At 43.8% G+C, this 12,794-nt stretch overlaps 1 protein-coding gene across 6 annotated transcripts in view; it reads right to left on the bottom strand.

The window, feature by feature from the left end:
- Positions 1 to 12,794, bottom strand: part of PIP5K1B (phosphatidylinositol-4-phosphate 5-kinase type 1 beta) — a 295,831-nt gene that overhangs the window by 57,806 nt on the left and 225,231 nt on the right. For all 6 annotated transcript variants that reach the window (XM_078061785.1, XM_078061784.1, XM_078061781.1 and 3 more), the window contains one exon: positions 8,014 to 8,158. In XM_078061785.1, coding sequence (XP_077917911.1) covers positions 8,014 to 8,158 — 145 coding nt within the window. The remainder of the gene's footprint in view (positions 1 to 8,013; positions 8,159 to 12,794) is intronic.

Here is a 12,794-nt window from a genome sequence, read left to right as displayed (position 1 = left end):
AAACAAATTACAGCTATTTTACGTACTATTATTATATTGACATGGTAGTAAATTGGCTCTGTGACTCCTTTTACTGTCTAGAGTCTAAATCGATTCCCATTCCTGCATGCACACTCTACCTTCGTCCAGCTTGGATCTTTGTAATCCTTTTTTTGAAGCGGTCTTGCAGCTTTCTTGTTTTTTGCCCCGTGTCCTGTGGCTGTCGTTTACATCTTGCTTCGACTCTGCCTTGCGATGCTGCAGCCAGGAGTCTGCACACTACGTTCCTCAGGCTCCTCTGGCAGGAGATAAGGGGGTGGGAGGAGGGAAGCCTTTGGTCCACTTCTCTCTCATTTTTTCTTTCTCCCTTCTGCGGGTAACATCTCTGGATGCAGCTGTGGTCCAGGCCACTATCCCAGCAATGTCGGTGATGTCCTCCTCCGATGTCCCTACTCTTCAGGTGGCCGCCGGTCCCCAGGGGGGGCCTCCTGCATGAGTCTGGGTTCCATACGGTGCCAGGGCGCATGCCCCGAGTCGCTGCCTGCAGTTATCTACCTGGGTTTCTAGAGCGTGGCCTTTTCATGCGTCCAGCTACACTGGGTAACCAATTCTCTACCAAATTCTGTTTGAAATTCCAAGTGTGTTTTCCATTTCCTTGACTGGATGCTGACTCTTAAAGTACTCCAGGAAGGTCTTTTGACTAAAACAATTAAGTCTTGCCCCTTATGGTGGAACTTAGGGGAAGCTGCCAGGTGTTGAGTATGGAATCACGGGATTATTTTATTTTAACATATACTTTGATGGTGCTTTACTCGGTACTGGTGAGGCAATGTAAGTGTTTTCCAATTAGCATCTCAACTAGTCTTTATAACAACCATTTGGGGCAGGAGTATAATAATCTGCATTGCACAAGTGAGAACACCGAAGGGCATAAAGGTAAAGTAGCTTGCCCAACATGAGAGAGCTAAAGGGGGCTGTTGGGGGGCTAATGCCCTAACTGGTGATTTATAACGATGAGTGTGCAAGAGAAAGGCCTGGCTGGAGGTGACGAACGGTGGGGGTGATGGTCTGTCTGCAAGTTAGGAGTCACCAGACTAAGAACCATAAAAGCACAAGGGGTCTGCAGAGGTCAGATTCAATACCCAGCATCCACAGGAGGGCTTGGAATGATACCCAAGACCAGCAGGCAGCCACCATGTGCAAAGGAGATGCCACAGGCAATATGCTGTCCCTCCCTTGAGGTTAGGGTTAGAGAACTGGAATTACTAGAAAGTTCTGGTAACCCACCTTCTCTCCTCAGCTTGGAAGTAACAAATGTCCTTTCTTAACCTTACCTCGTCAACAGAAGAGACGGGATTTTCTAAATCAAGCAGGCACGTATCTAACAAAAGTCTCTTCTCTGTGATCATGTAACGATGTGGAGTGTACTTGAAGAGCCGGAAATAAAAACTCGAGGAAAGAGCTATTTCAGGTTGCTTGAGGATTTAAGTTAGTATGTCATATTTTTAGTGTTTGAACACTCGCGCTCTGACATCCTGAGGAGCGAAAATCTGCACTTACAATCACATGGAAAAAGAAAAAGCAAAACGGACAGGAAGAGTAGACCTCGTGTGGGGGGTTACCGAATTTCCGTGGAAAGCATTGTTTCAAGGGCAAGTGGTCTGAGGCGGGACAGCAGGGGTGAGGGTGGCTAGTGAGGGGCTGAGGCTGGTGCCTCGTGCTCTGTATCCATATTGTGCGTGGAAACCATGCTCCACCTGGCAGCCATCTGACCTTGGGAAAATGACCCAATGTTGTGAGCATGCATCATCTGTGAACTGGAAATAAGAAATAGGACGACCTTACAGGGTTGCTGGGAGCATTAAATTACTTTGACACATGGAAAGAGCTGAACACAGACCCTTAATAAGGTCCAAGAACTAGCTATTATTATAGTTAGTATTATTATCAGATGATTATTGATGGTTTGAAGTATGACTACTGCTATGACAGAAAAGTTCCCATAGCCATGATGTTCTTTTTTTTAAAAAAAAGATTTATTTATTTATTTGAGAAGGAGGGGAGGGGCAGAGGGTGAAGGGAGAGAGAATCTCAAGCCGATTCCATGCAGAGCACAGAGCCTGGTGCGGGGCTCAATCCCACGACCCTGAGATCATGACCTGAGCTGAAACCAAGAGTTGGATGCTCAACCGACTGAGCCACCCAGGTGCCCCGCCATGATGTTCTTAATAAGCAAACTTAGCCAATGACTTCTAGAACAAATGTCATGGACAGGCATTCATATATGCCCACCGCTTTGTCTAGCAGAAATAATTTAGTTATTAAGCAGCAAGAAGTCGCTCAGTTATGGAGGCAGAAGTCACGTTAGGAAAACTGGGAGCATCAACCTTCTGTGCACAGCACACACGGCAAGGGCAAGAGCGGAAGGACAGGAGGCTGTTAGTGGAAGGGTGGTACGGCGGAGAGAACGTGCGGCTTGGGCCCCAGACACTTGTGTTCCAGGTTCACCCTACTAGCACACCGGGTGACCTTGGGGCAGCGTGTCACAGAATGCACAGGTCTCTGTGTTTCTCTTTCCTTGTCTTCTCGACAAGTCTGTAAGACAACGGGTCGCTCCACCTTGGCTCCAGCGCTCTCCTGGGTTTATGAGACTCTAGGAGCCGGAAGAAAAGTGCACAGAATTGCAGTCAGATTCCTGGGGTCAGCCTCTGAGATCCATGATCCGGACTCATCACTCATCACAGCCTTTGCCAGCTGGCCCTCTATGTGCAAATGACCTGCGGCATCTCCTCTTCTTTTAATAGTCCACACACGTCCCGGGGGAGCCAGGTGTTGGCAAGAGTCACTAGTGAACCATGAGGCCGGCCAGGGCCACCATGAAGCCAGAGGCGTGCTTGATGCGGAAGTGTATGTCGGGATGCAGCAGGGTTTCCGATACTTACGCATGAGCAGAGCATCACCTGGGCTCCCGACAGTGCAGGAAATCATGAAAAGAATTCATACTCATGCATGTAGTGAATTTCCACATTAAACTGTTCTTAACTTCGAGATAAAACACATTTGCCTCTGCATTTCTTAGTGCTCAACTTATACCTCCTCTGAAAGAACAGAGCTCTTACTAGGAAAGGAGAATTCAAGGATCAAAATCAGAATTTAAATCCCGCATTTGACCAGGAAGGATGTACCCACAACGCTTTGCCTCCATTTCTATGAACTGTATGCTCTAAGCCCGAACTGTACGGTGGAACGTGAAAACAGGTACTCCTGATCACCGGGTTAAATGTATACTTTATTTATTTTGTTAAAAAATATTTTATTTATTTGACAGAGAGAGAGTGACCACAAACAGGGGGAGCAGCAGAGGAAAAGGGAAAAGCAGGCTTCCCACCAAGCAGTGAGTCCGACGTGGGGCCCTATCCCAGGACCCCAGGACCATGACCCAAGCCAAAGACAGATGCCCAACTGACTGAGCCACCCAGGCGCCCCTAAATATATACTTTAAAAATACTATTTTTCTTTGCTTCCTACTCAATTTTTGGAGTATACTTAAAAAAAAAAAAAAAAAAAAGAACAGGGCACCTGGGTGGCTCAGTCTGTTAAGCATCTGCTTTCGGCTCAGGTCAGGATCTCAGGGTCCTGGGATTGAGCCCCACATTGGGCTCCTTGCTCGGCGGGAAGCCTGCTTCTCCCTCTCCCACTCCCCCTGCTTGTGCGCTCTCTCTGTGTCAAATAAATAAATAAAATCTTAAAAAAAAAAGAGACCAGATTGCTATCAGAGTTTTTGTAGTTACAAAGAAAAAAATCCCTTAAAAATGGGAATAATTTGAAGAAACAGCAGTTTCCCCACCGCAATATATAATTTAGGTGTGGAGACAGCCTGGCACTAATCGACACCTTTCAGAGTTAAGGATTTTATTTAATTTATTTTTTTAAGATTTTATTTATTTATTTGACAGAGAGAAACACAGCGAGAGAGGGAACACAAGCAGGGGGAGTGGGAGAGGGAGAAGCAGGCTTCCCCCTGAGCAGGGAGCCCGATGCGGGGCTCGATCCCAGGACCCTGAGATCATGACCTGAGCCGAAGGCAGACGCTTAACGACTGAGCCACCCAGGCGCCCCAGGATTTTAAAAAGACTGACAGAATGATGACTGCTACTTGGAGTATTTATGGCTTATATAAGGGCAGATATGCAGAGCTTAGTGTTGAAATGGAAAAAACGGGCCACCTTGCCTTCACAGAAAAATGACTCCGAGATAGAAAAACCTAACATGTGAATTATAACATCAATATTCAACTCATTTTCTTTCCAAGCTATTTGGATTAGGTTTCAAAACTTAGTAGGCCAGAAGAGACTTAGAATCATGTTTATCACCTCAAGAGACTCCATGTAGGCCTCGGAGGGCTCTAAAGGAAAAAAAAATGCTAGAAATTACGACAAGTTCTTTTCAGTTTGCTGGTAAGGTTTCCCTGTTGAATCATTAGGGTTGGGCATGGTGGGGGTGGGTAAGGGTACTGATTCCCAGGAGTTCACATGCTATTAATTTCTGAGCACCTCTGTGCCTTTTTTGCCCCTTTTCCTTATGATTGCCCTAAGGCAGGGGTTAAGATGGGAGGCATGGCTTTGGCTTCTCTTCTATCTCCAGGCTAAAATCAGAAATGCCCAGGGGAGCAGGATGGCAACATCACTGATGAACAAAGCAGAGGGTGGTGACCTGGAGGGTCCCTGCTTCTCCCCTCCGGCTGGTCAATGCTGAGAGGCAAGAGAGCCAAGTGGGGCCCAAACTAATGATTTTTCAAAAGGGCCTGGGTATTTTTTAGTGAGACTGCTTGATTTTTAAATGATAGCTTATTTTATTTTATTTTTTTTTAATTTTTTTTTTTAAAGATTTTATTTATTTATTTGAGAGAGAGAATGAGATAGAGAGAGCATGAGATGGGGGAGGGTCAGAGGGAGAAGCAGACTCCCTGCTGAGCAGGGAGCCCGATGCGGGACTCGATCCTGGGACTCCAGGATCATGACCTGAGCCGAAGGCAGTTGCTTAACCAACTGAGCCACCCAGGCGCCCAATGATAGCTTATTTTAAAAAACGTTCTGGGGTCACCAAAATGCTTTTCGCTGGCTTGCAGTCCATTGGCAGGGCTCCTGCTTGATGGCTGCCAAGGCTACAGGGCTGTTGGTGGGCCAGTTCGATGGTGTTATCCAGGAGTGATTTCCTGATGTCCAGCCCAGAGCCTTTTCATGGACTTTGTAAGCACCTAATTCCTCGTATCAAATCCCTTTCTGCTTAAGACAGGGTGGTTTCTTGTTCTTATAACTGAACCCGGACTGGCAGCTAAATATAACATACCAGATTACCACTTGGAGGGGAAACCTGGGTGGCTCAGTCAGTTAAGCGTCTGCATTTGGCTCAGGTCATGATCCCAGGGTCCTGGGATCGAGTCCTGCATCGGGCTCCCTGCTCAGCGAGGAGTCTCCTTCTCCCTCTGCCCTTCTCCCCCACTCATGCGCACGCACTCTCTCTTCCTCTCTTGCACTTGTGTGCACGCGCGCAAAAATAAGTAAGTAAAATCTTCAAATTACAACTTGGAGATACCATGCCAAAAATTTATCTCAAAGAAGTCACTTCAAAAAAAGAAAAGAAAAAAATACAACTGATAACACTAATAATGTTTTTTCCATCCAAATGTATACGGAACCATATCATCATAAATCAAAGTAACAAGAATTACACCACAGCCTGGGAGCATGCAGAGGCAGCTTCCACAATGGCCAGGAAGGAGGCAGTTCTGGATGGTGGGGGAACCTTATGAATACCCAGGAATTGAATACTTCTGGCCAAGAGTCTAGATATTGACCCACAACCGCTGCCATTAAAAAAACCAAACCAAGCCAAAAACCCTTTTATTCTTGTGTTGAAAATTCTAGTAAATAATTTAGTAGCAAGCATATCCAATTACATGCCCCTGATAATGAGAGCAGTAGCAAATAGTAAGAAATCACCCTGGCCTCACATAGAATTGTTTTTGACCTTGCAAGGAGCTTCCTATGACCTTCCAGCCATTTTTTTGAGCTGCTATTTATATTTGAGAGCAAAACAATGGTGTTTAGCTCTACCCCAGAAATAGGAAAGCTGTTGCTAGACTAATTTATGTAATAAATTCGAACATTCAAGGTACACATTAGCGTAAGGTATAGGTCACTTTAAATTCTTCTAACCCAAGGAAGCTAGCCAAATTTCTTTTATAGTTCCGATGAGTTGAATAATTTATAAAGGAGCCTTATTTGTTGGCCCTTCCAGCAGAGCTATCTAAACGGAAGCCACACTAAGATTGATGGCTCACCTTGTTATCTGTTTCACTTCTCCACACCAAGGCTGGCTGCCGCACCTGCCTACCCACCCCCCAAGCTGTATCTAGCGGAGAGGGAAGAGAATGGCAACAGAAAACAATTCCTACAGAAGCTCCAGTGACCAAACCTTAACTTGCCCAAAGACCAAGCTAGAATCTACAAGCATGCGTATGTTACAAATGAGTCTACCATACTGAGTCCTCCTTCTGGAAGTGAGCCACGCTGCATCCCTGGGTGTGGAAAACGATGTACAGTGTAAGAAGCAGTTTGCCTGCACAAATATGACCTTGATTCTCAAGAACTAGATTTTTAACAAGAGCTAGTTTCCATTTAACAGATAATTATTAAGAACATACATAATAGTCCCTGCCCAGTGATTGGAGCTAGTTACAAAATTGCATATATGAAAAGAGAGAAAATCAAACAGCTAAGCCCACAGACAACACTGTGATCTCTTTGCAAATATATCATCTTCTATTATTAGAATCAATGTCTGACAATGTTTTGTTCAAAAAGCAAACGTATCTAATAACTAATCCACTCTCTATTTAAGAAATTACAGTAGCCCGCCCAACACTCAAACGTTCAATCATTACATGTTTGAGTTCCCCATCTCTGCTGTAAGAAATTATCATAAACTTCGTGGCTGAAAATGACACAACTTATTATCTTGCCGCTCTGGTGGTCAGAAGTCCTGAAATTCAAGGTGTGGAAGAGCTGTCTTCCTCTGTGGGAGCTCCAAGGGAGCATCTGTTTTCTTGCCTTTTCGGGCTTCTAGAGGCTGCCTGCATTCCTAGGCTCAAGGCCCCATCCTCCACCTTCAAAGCCAGCTGTGCGGCACCTTCCAATGTCTCTCTCTGCCCTCCACTTCTGGAATCATGTCTCTTTCTCTGACTCTAATCTTCCTGTCTTCCTCTGACAAAGACCCTGTGCATAATCAGACTTTACTGCTTGAGGACAGACTGGCATACAGTTAAGGATTTTTAGGAAGGAAACATTTAATGTAAACACTCTTAGCTTCCTCATGGGTTTTGAATTTTGTGCGACCCAGTGATCTACGAAGAAACATAAGCACGCAGTTGTCTACCACTGGAGTGTTAATGAAACAATATATATATATGTATTTTATATATTGGGACAACCTGAACAATTCAAGACACTCTTTCCATCTCAGGATCTTTAATTTAATCATGTTCGCGAAGTCCCTTTTGCTATATAAGGTGACACATTTACAGGTTCTAGGGTTTAGGACAGGGACAACTTTGGGGGGGCCATCATTCAGCCTATCATAGTCCCTCAGGTCACTCAAACAAAAAGAGAATATGCAAATATCTTTGCAGCTACTGGCAATATTAACCAGGAGTACCTGCTTTAAAAAGCCATTCATAAGAAATTATTAAAAGAAAAATGATGAAAGATTGGTCTTCTTCCCTAGGACCAAGTACATAATTTCAATAGGACATAATGATTAACTGTGGAGAAAAATAAGGAAGGTTTTCTCCCAGATGTGCTTCTTGCCCTAGTAAAAAATCAAGCAAGTTCTCTCTTTCTCTTACTTACAGGGCAGGTGACAGTCACATCCTGGGTGCCAGGGACAACGTGTTCTCAATTCAGAGATACCTGTCCACCTGTGATGCAGATGTGATAATAGCCGGATTGGTAATATGATCGCACTAAGTCTCACCTGTTTGAATACAGCGCAGTCCTGTCGTGTGGACAATGTTCATCGACATATAAGGAAGACGATGAAATAGTGGTTGCCAAGGAAGCAGCTTCAAACAGTGACGGGGTGCTGGGCACCAGGTCTGGCCTGTGTCGGGATCCCAGTGCTGCATAACAAAAGCACAACACACACTCAGGAATCTCCGTAAGAAATGCTGCCTTATTATCTATAATAATTTAAATCGACTCCAAAGCATACATATCAGATTGCAAATTAAATGATGAATTCACTTCGCTCTTCCAAACTGCCGCAGACATGTAAAATAGCTTCCTGCAAACAGGTTAACCGGAAAGGAAATGGCATTAATTTACAAAATGGCTTATGGAGAAGACATTATGAATGTTCTTTTAAAAACCTAATAAAGTGATTTACTGTTTCAAAGGATGACATAAAAAGCTCGGAGGAGTTTAGGAGATAATTCGACAGAGATTAACAGGATGACTGGCAAATGTAGAAACACACAGGGCACCTGCTTCCCCTCCCTAGGACATGCACGTATCTATCATTCTCAATTTAGATCTAAGTACTCAGACTTTTTAACAGCCAGAAGACAAAGGCTTCCCAGACTAACAGCCAGCTCTCTCTCTCTCTTTTTAAAGATTTTATTTATGTGAGAGAGAGAAAGAGAGAGAGAGTGAGCATGAGCAGGGGGAAGGGCAGAGGCAGAGGGAGAAGCAGACTCCCCGCTGAGCAGGGAGCCTGATCTGGGGCTTGATCTAAGGACCCTGGGATCGCGACCTGAGCCGAAGGCAGACGCTTAACTGACCGAGCCACCCCACCCAAGCCAGCTCTCTCTTAAACTCCTTTGTGCCCATACACATCTTTGAACATCATCCACAGCTCTTCTTGGCCTCATATTTAAGAGCCAAGGCTGCCTTTTTAAAAATGAGAACACTCCTACTTCTTTTTTTTTTAAAGATTTTATTTATTTATTTGAGACAGAGAGAATGAGAGAGAGAGCACATGAGAGGGGGGAGGGTCAGAGGGAGAAGCAGACTCCCCGCCGAGCAGGGAGCCCGATGCGGGACTCGATCCCGGGACTCCAGGATCATGACCTGAGCCGAAGGCAGTCGCTTAACCAACTGAGCCACCCAGGCGCCCGACTCCTACTTCCTTTTTAAAATATAGGTGCCTGGGGCACCTATTGCCCAGCCTGTCAGAGATAGTGTTTTAATGACAGATCCAGTCAGCAAGAACAGAGCTGCTTAAAAAATACACATGCAAGTCCCCAGTGATAGAACACTGTGGACATAATAGTTATGCAGGAGTCCTGTCCTTCAACTTTTCACACTGAGTTTTATTAAACCTAAGGAGATATTTTTAAATTTTTATGAAGATATAATTGACATAGAACATTGTATTAATTCTAGGTGTCCAATGTGATAATTTGATACACATATGTATTGTGAGATGATCATCACAATCTAGTGAACATCCATTACCACATATAGTTACATCTTTTTTCTTGCAATGAGAATTTTTAGGATCTACTGTCTTAGCAACTTTCAAACATACAAGACACTTGTTAACTGAAGTCACCATGCTGGACTGTGGATTCAGGCAACAATGGGCTCAAAATTATGCATTTTTAGGAAGCGTATGAATGGAAAACGGTCCTAATAGGCACTGTCACATGAGTGCAAGATTTTGGATTTGGGGTTTGAAGAGGTGTAGATGGAGGGGTGGAGAGAGGCATGGAGGGAAAAGGGGTAGGCACAGAAGGGCTGGACTCTGGGCTGGGAGACTGGACATACTTTAAATGTGTGAGACAGTGCAGCTCTGATTCAGGTCAAAATAAAGAACGGCCATGATGAATAACAGATGGTAACAGTATAAAAACACAAGTAACCAAAGGGCTCTACATGCAAAAATTAGAAAGGCTTCAATGTAATACGACAGCTGGCTAACGATCTTTAATATACTTGGTCCCACCTTCTTACTAAGTACAGAGAAAAATATTGACATACTCAATAATATTGAAAAGTGTGTCTGAAAAATAACCTCCCATCAGAGCTTAATGAATTGCTACTCAACATAAGGCAGATGGGGCTGGACAGAAAGGCTCATGCAGACTCTGGTCTTGACTTCATGAGCCAGAGACTATGTGAGTGATATAATACAGAGAGACATGATCTGTCCAGGGACTTGGACCAGGCAGTGGGGAGCTGAGCCCCAATCTTTAAGGAGCAGCTCTCTGAAGCAGAGAGCTGTTTCCTCAAGCTCTCATATCCTTCAGTTTTTAAAAAACTAGCATGGTAGACAGAATTCTAGGATGATCCCCAGTGACCTGCACGCTTGTATCATCATCTCCCTTTGAGCGTGGGTGGGACCAGTAAGCATGAGAGGACTCCTGTGATTACCGCAACTTACACCGCAAAAGGAATTCTGCAGATGTAATTAAGGTTACTAATCCATTAACTTCGAGTTAGTCAAAGAGAATACTATCCAGGTGGGCCTGGCCTAATCACTTGAGCCTTTTAAATCTGTGTCTGGAGGTCAGAGATATGAAGTGAGAGAAGGACTGACTTGGAAGGAAGTCTTGGTTTGAAGATGGAGGGGGCTGCCTGGTAAGGAATGTGGATGGTCTTGGGTGGCTGGACATGGCCCATGGCTATCAGACAGGAAGGCATGGGGACCTCTGCCCTACAACTGTAAGGAAGTGAATTCTGCCAAGCACGTGATGACCCTGGAGGAGGATTCTTCTCCAGCACCTTCAGATGAGAACACAGCCCAGCTGACACCTTCATCCCAGTTTTTGAGACCCTGATAAGCTGTGTCCAGCGAGCCAAGGTGAGCCTGGCCAGATTTCTGACTTACACATGGTGGGCTAATAAATGGAGGTTCTACTAAGCTGCTGACGTTCTGGGTAATTTGCTACATGGCAAGAGAAAACGAATACACCCCGGAACACTGATACTGGCACAGAAGAGAGGATTAAAAACTCAATGGGAATCTGGCGATGACTTGGTGCACTACAAAAAGTGGAGCCCCCAAGTACAGAGCATTATAAAAAGGCCGAACACTGTAGCAAACTTTGTACATCAAGAGAATTGTCCAGTTAAACTCATTTTTATAATAGAATGTTAACATTTTCAAAGAATATGCTCAGTACGTTTTTCTTCGACTTTCAGAGGCCTTTTTGGGTGAAGTCCCTTTAAAAATGAAGCAAGGGGCGCAAGAAGTCATCTGCAAAAAAAAAAAAAAAAAGCACAATATGTGCCGGACTTCCCAGGTCTCCAGACTTCCAGGATGTTATGTAGTGTATATACTATGCCCCCCTCTCTCCCCCCAGATTAACAATTGGACTCACTGCTCTAACTTCAGACGTCACATGGAGCATACTAGTTGAAAGTTTAACTGATACAGTTTAAAAATCAGTTAATCCTATTTCCCAGACTGCAGACACCTTGCGGTTTTATGTGTGTCCTAAGAAGACCAGGCCGTGTGGTAGGGGAGATGCCAGGGCAGGGAGGCTTAGGTAAAGGGTTGTCACTGACTGCTAGAAATTGCAGCCGGAGAGAGGAGCAAGGGCGATTCATGAACTCCTTTGCCAAAAGCACTAAATCTGGGTATCAGTTGTTTTCGAGGAGGATCAGAAAGGAGGAAACCCCACGTGACACAGGTGGATGGGTGGTGCAGACGGGCATAGGAATAATACCCTATTCTAACCACTCTCAGGGAAAGGAAAGCCCGAGAAGAATCTAATCAAAGGAGAAGAAATTCTCAGGAAATGTTGGGATTCCCCAAAGAATATACTGATAAAAAATAAAAAGTCTAAAATGTCACTTCCTCTTTTAGGATTAGAAGAGAAAAAACCTTCATGATCAACTCAACAAACAAGGAGAAGTATGTGATAAAATTCAACACTCACTCCTGATAAAAACTTTTAGCAAACCAGGAATAAAAAGGTACTTCCTTGACCCGATTACGGGTATCAAATACAGCCAACTTCTTTCTCAACAGTGAAACACAAGAGCCATCCCCTTCAAAATCAGGACAAGGCAAGCCTGCCCGCAATCACCACTTGCATTCATCATTGTTCTAGAAGTCCTAGCTGGCAGGTGAGTAAGGAAGGAAGGAAAAAGAAGGGAGGGCTATGAGAAACAGTAGAAGAAAACCTAAATCTTAAAAAGACACTATTTGAAAAGACCGAAAATACATGTCTATGTCTCTATCTCTATATGCATTTGAGAATAAATCTAACAAAAGGGAGGTGTATTTGAAAAGACCGAAAGTACATGTCTATGTCTCTATCTCTATATGCATTTGAGAATAAATCTAACAAAAGGGAGGTGTATAGGACAAGCAGGAGGAAAGTTACAAAATTTTTACTAAATTCATTAAAGACCTAAGTAAATAGATAATTCATTGTTACATTGTGTCTATATGGATGTACAGGGATGTGTGTATCCATATGTATATAATGCATATGTGTGTTTCAAACACACACACACACACCGTATGCATACACAGAACAAGGTCCAATTGTAAAAACACAAAAATGTTCAGATGTGTTACTTCCCAGTAGTGGGGTTATGGATCTTTATTTCTAAATATCTTAGTACATATTCCAACTTTTTTTTTTTCCCTATCAACCACATATTATTTATGTTTTAAAAATTTGTAGTAACTGTCATACTGTGAATGTCCTTTTGAAAATGAGTTAATAGACTTGGTTTCTTTCTTTCTCTACTTTTTTCTTTTAAGTAAGTTCTATGCCCAATGTGGGGCTTGAACTCACC

Source organism: Halichoerus grypus, chromosome 14 (genome assembly GCF_964656455.1).
Source record: "Halichoerus grypus chromosome 14, mHalGry1.hap1.1, whole genome shotgun sequence".
Classification (NCBI taxonomy): Eukaryota; Metazoa; Chordata; class Mammalia; order Carnivora; family Phocidae; genus Halichoerus; species Halichoerus grypus.
The sequence above is the reverse complement of the archived record's forward strand: the minus strand, read 5'-3'. Positions and strand labels throughout refer to the sequence as shown.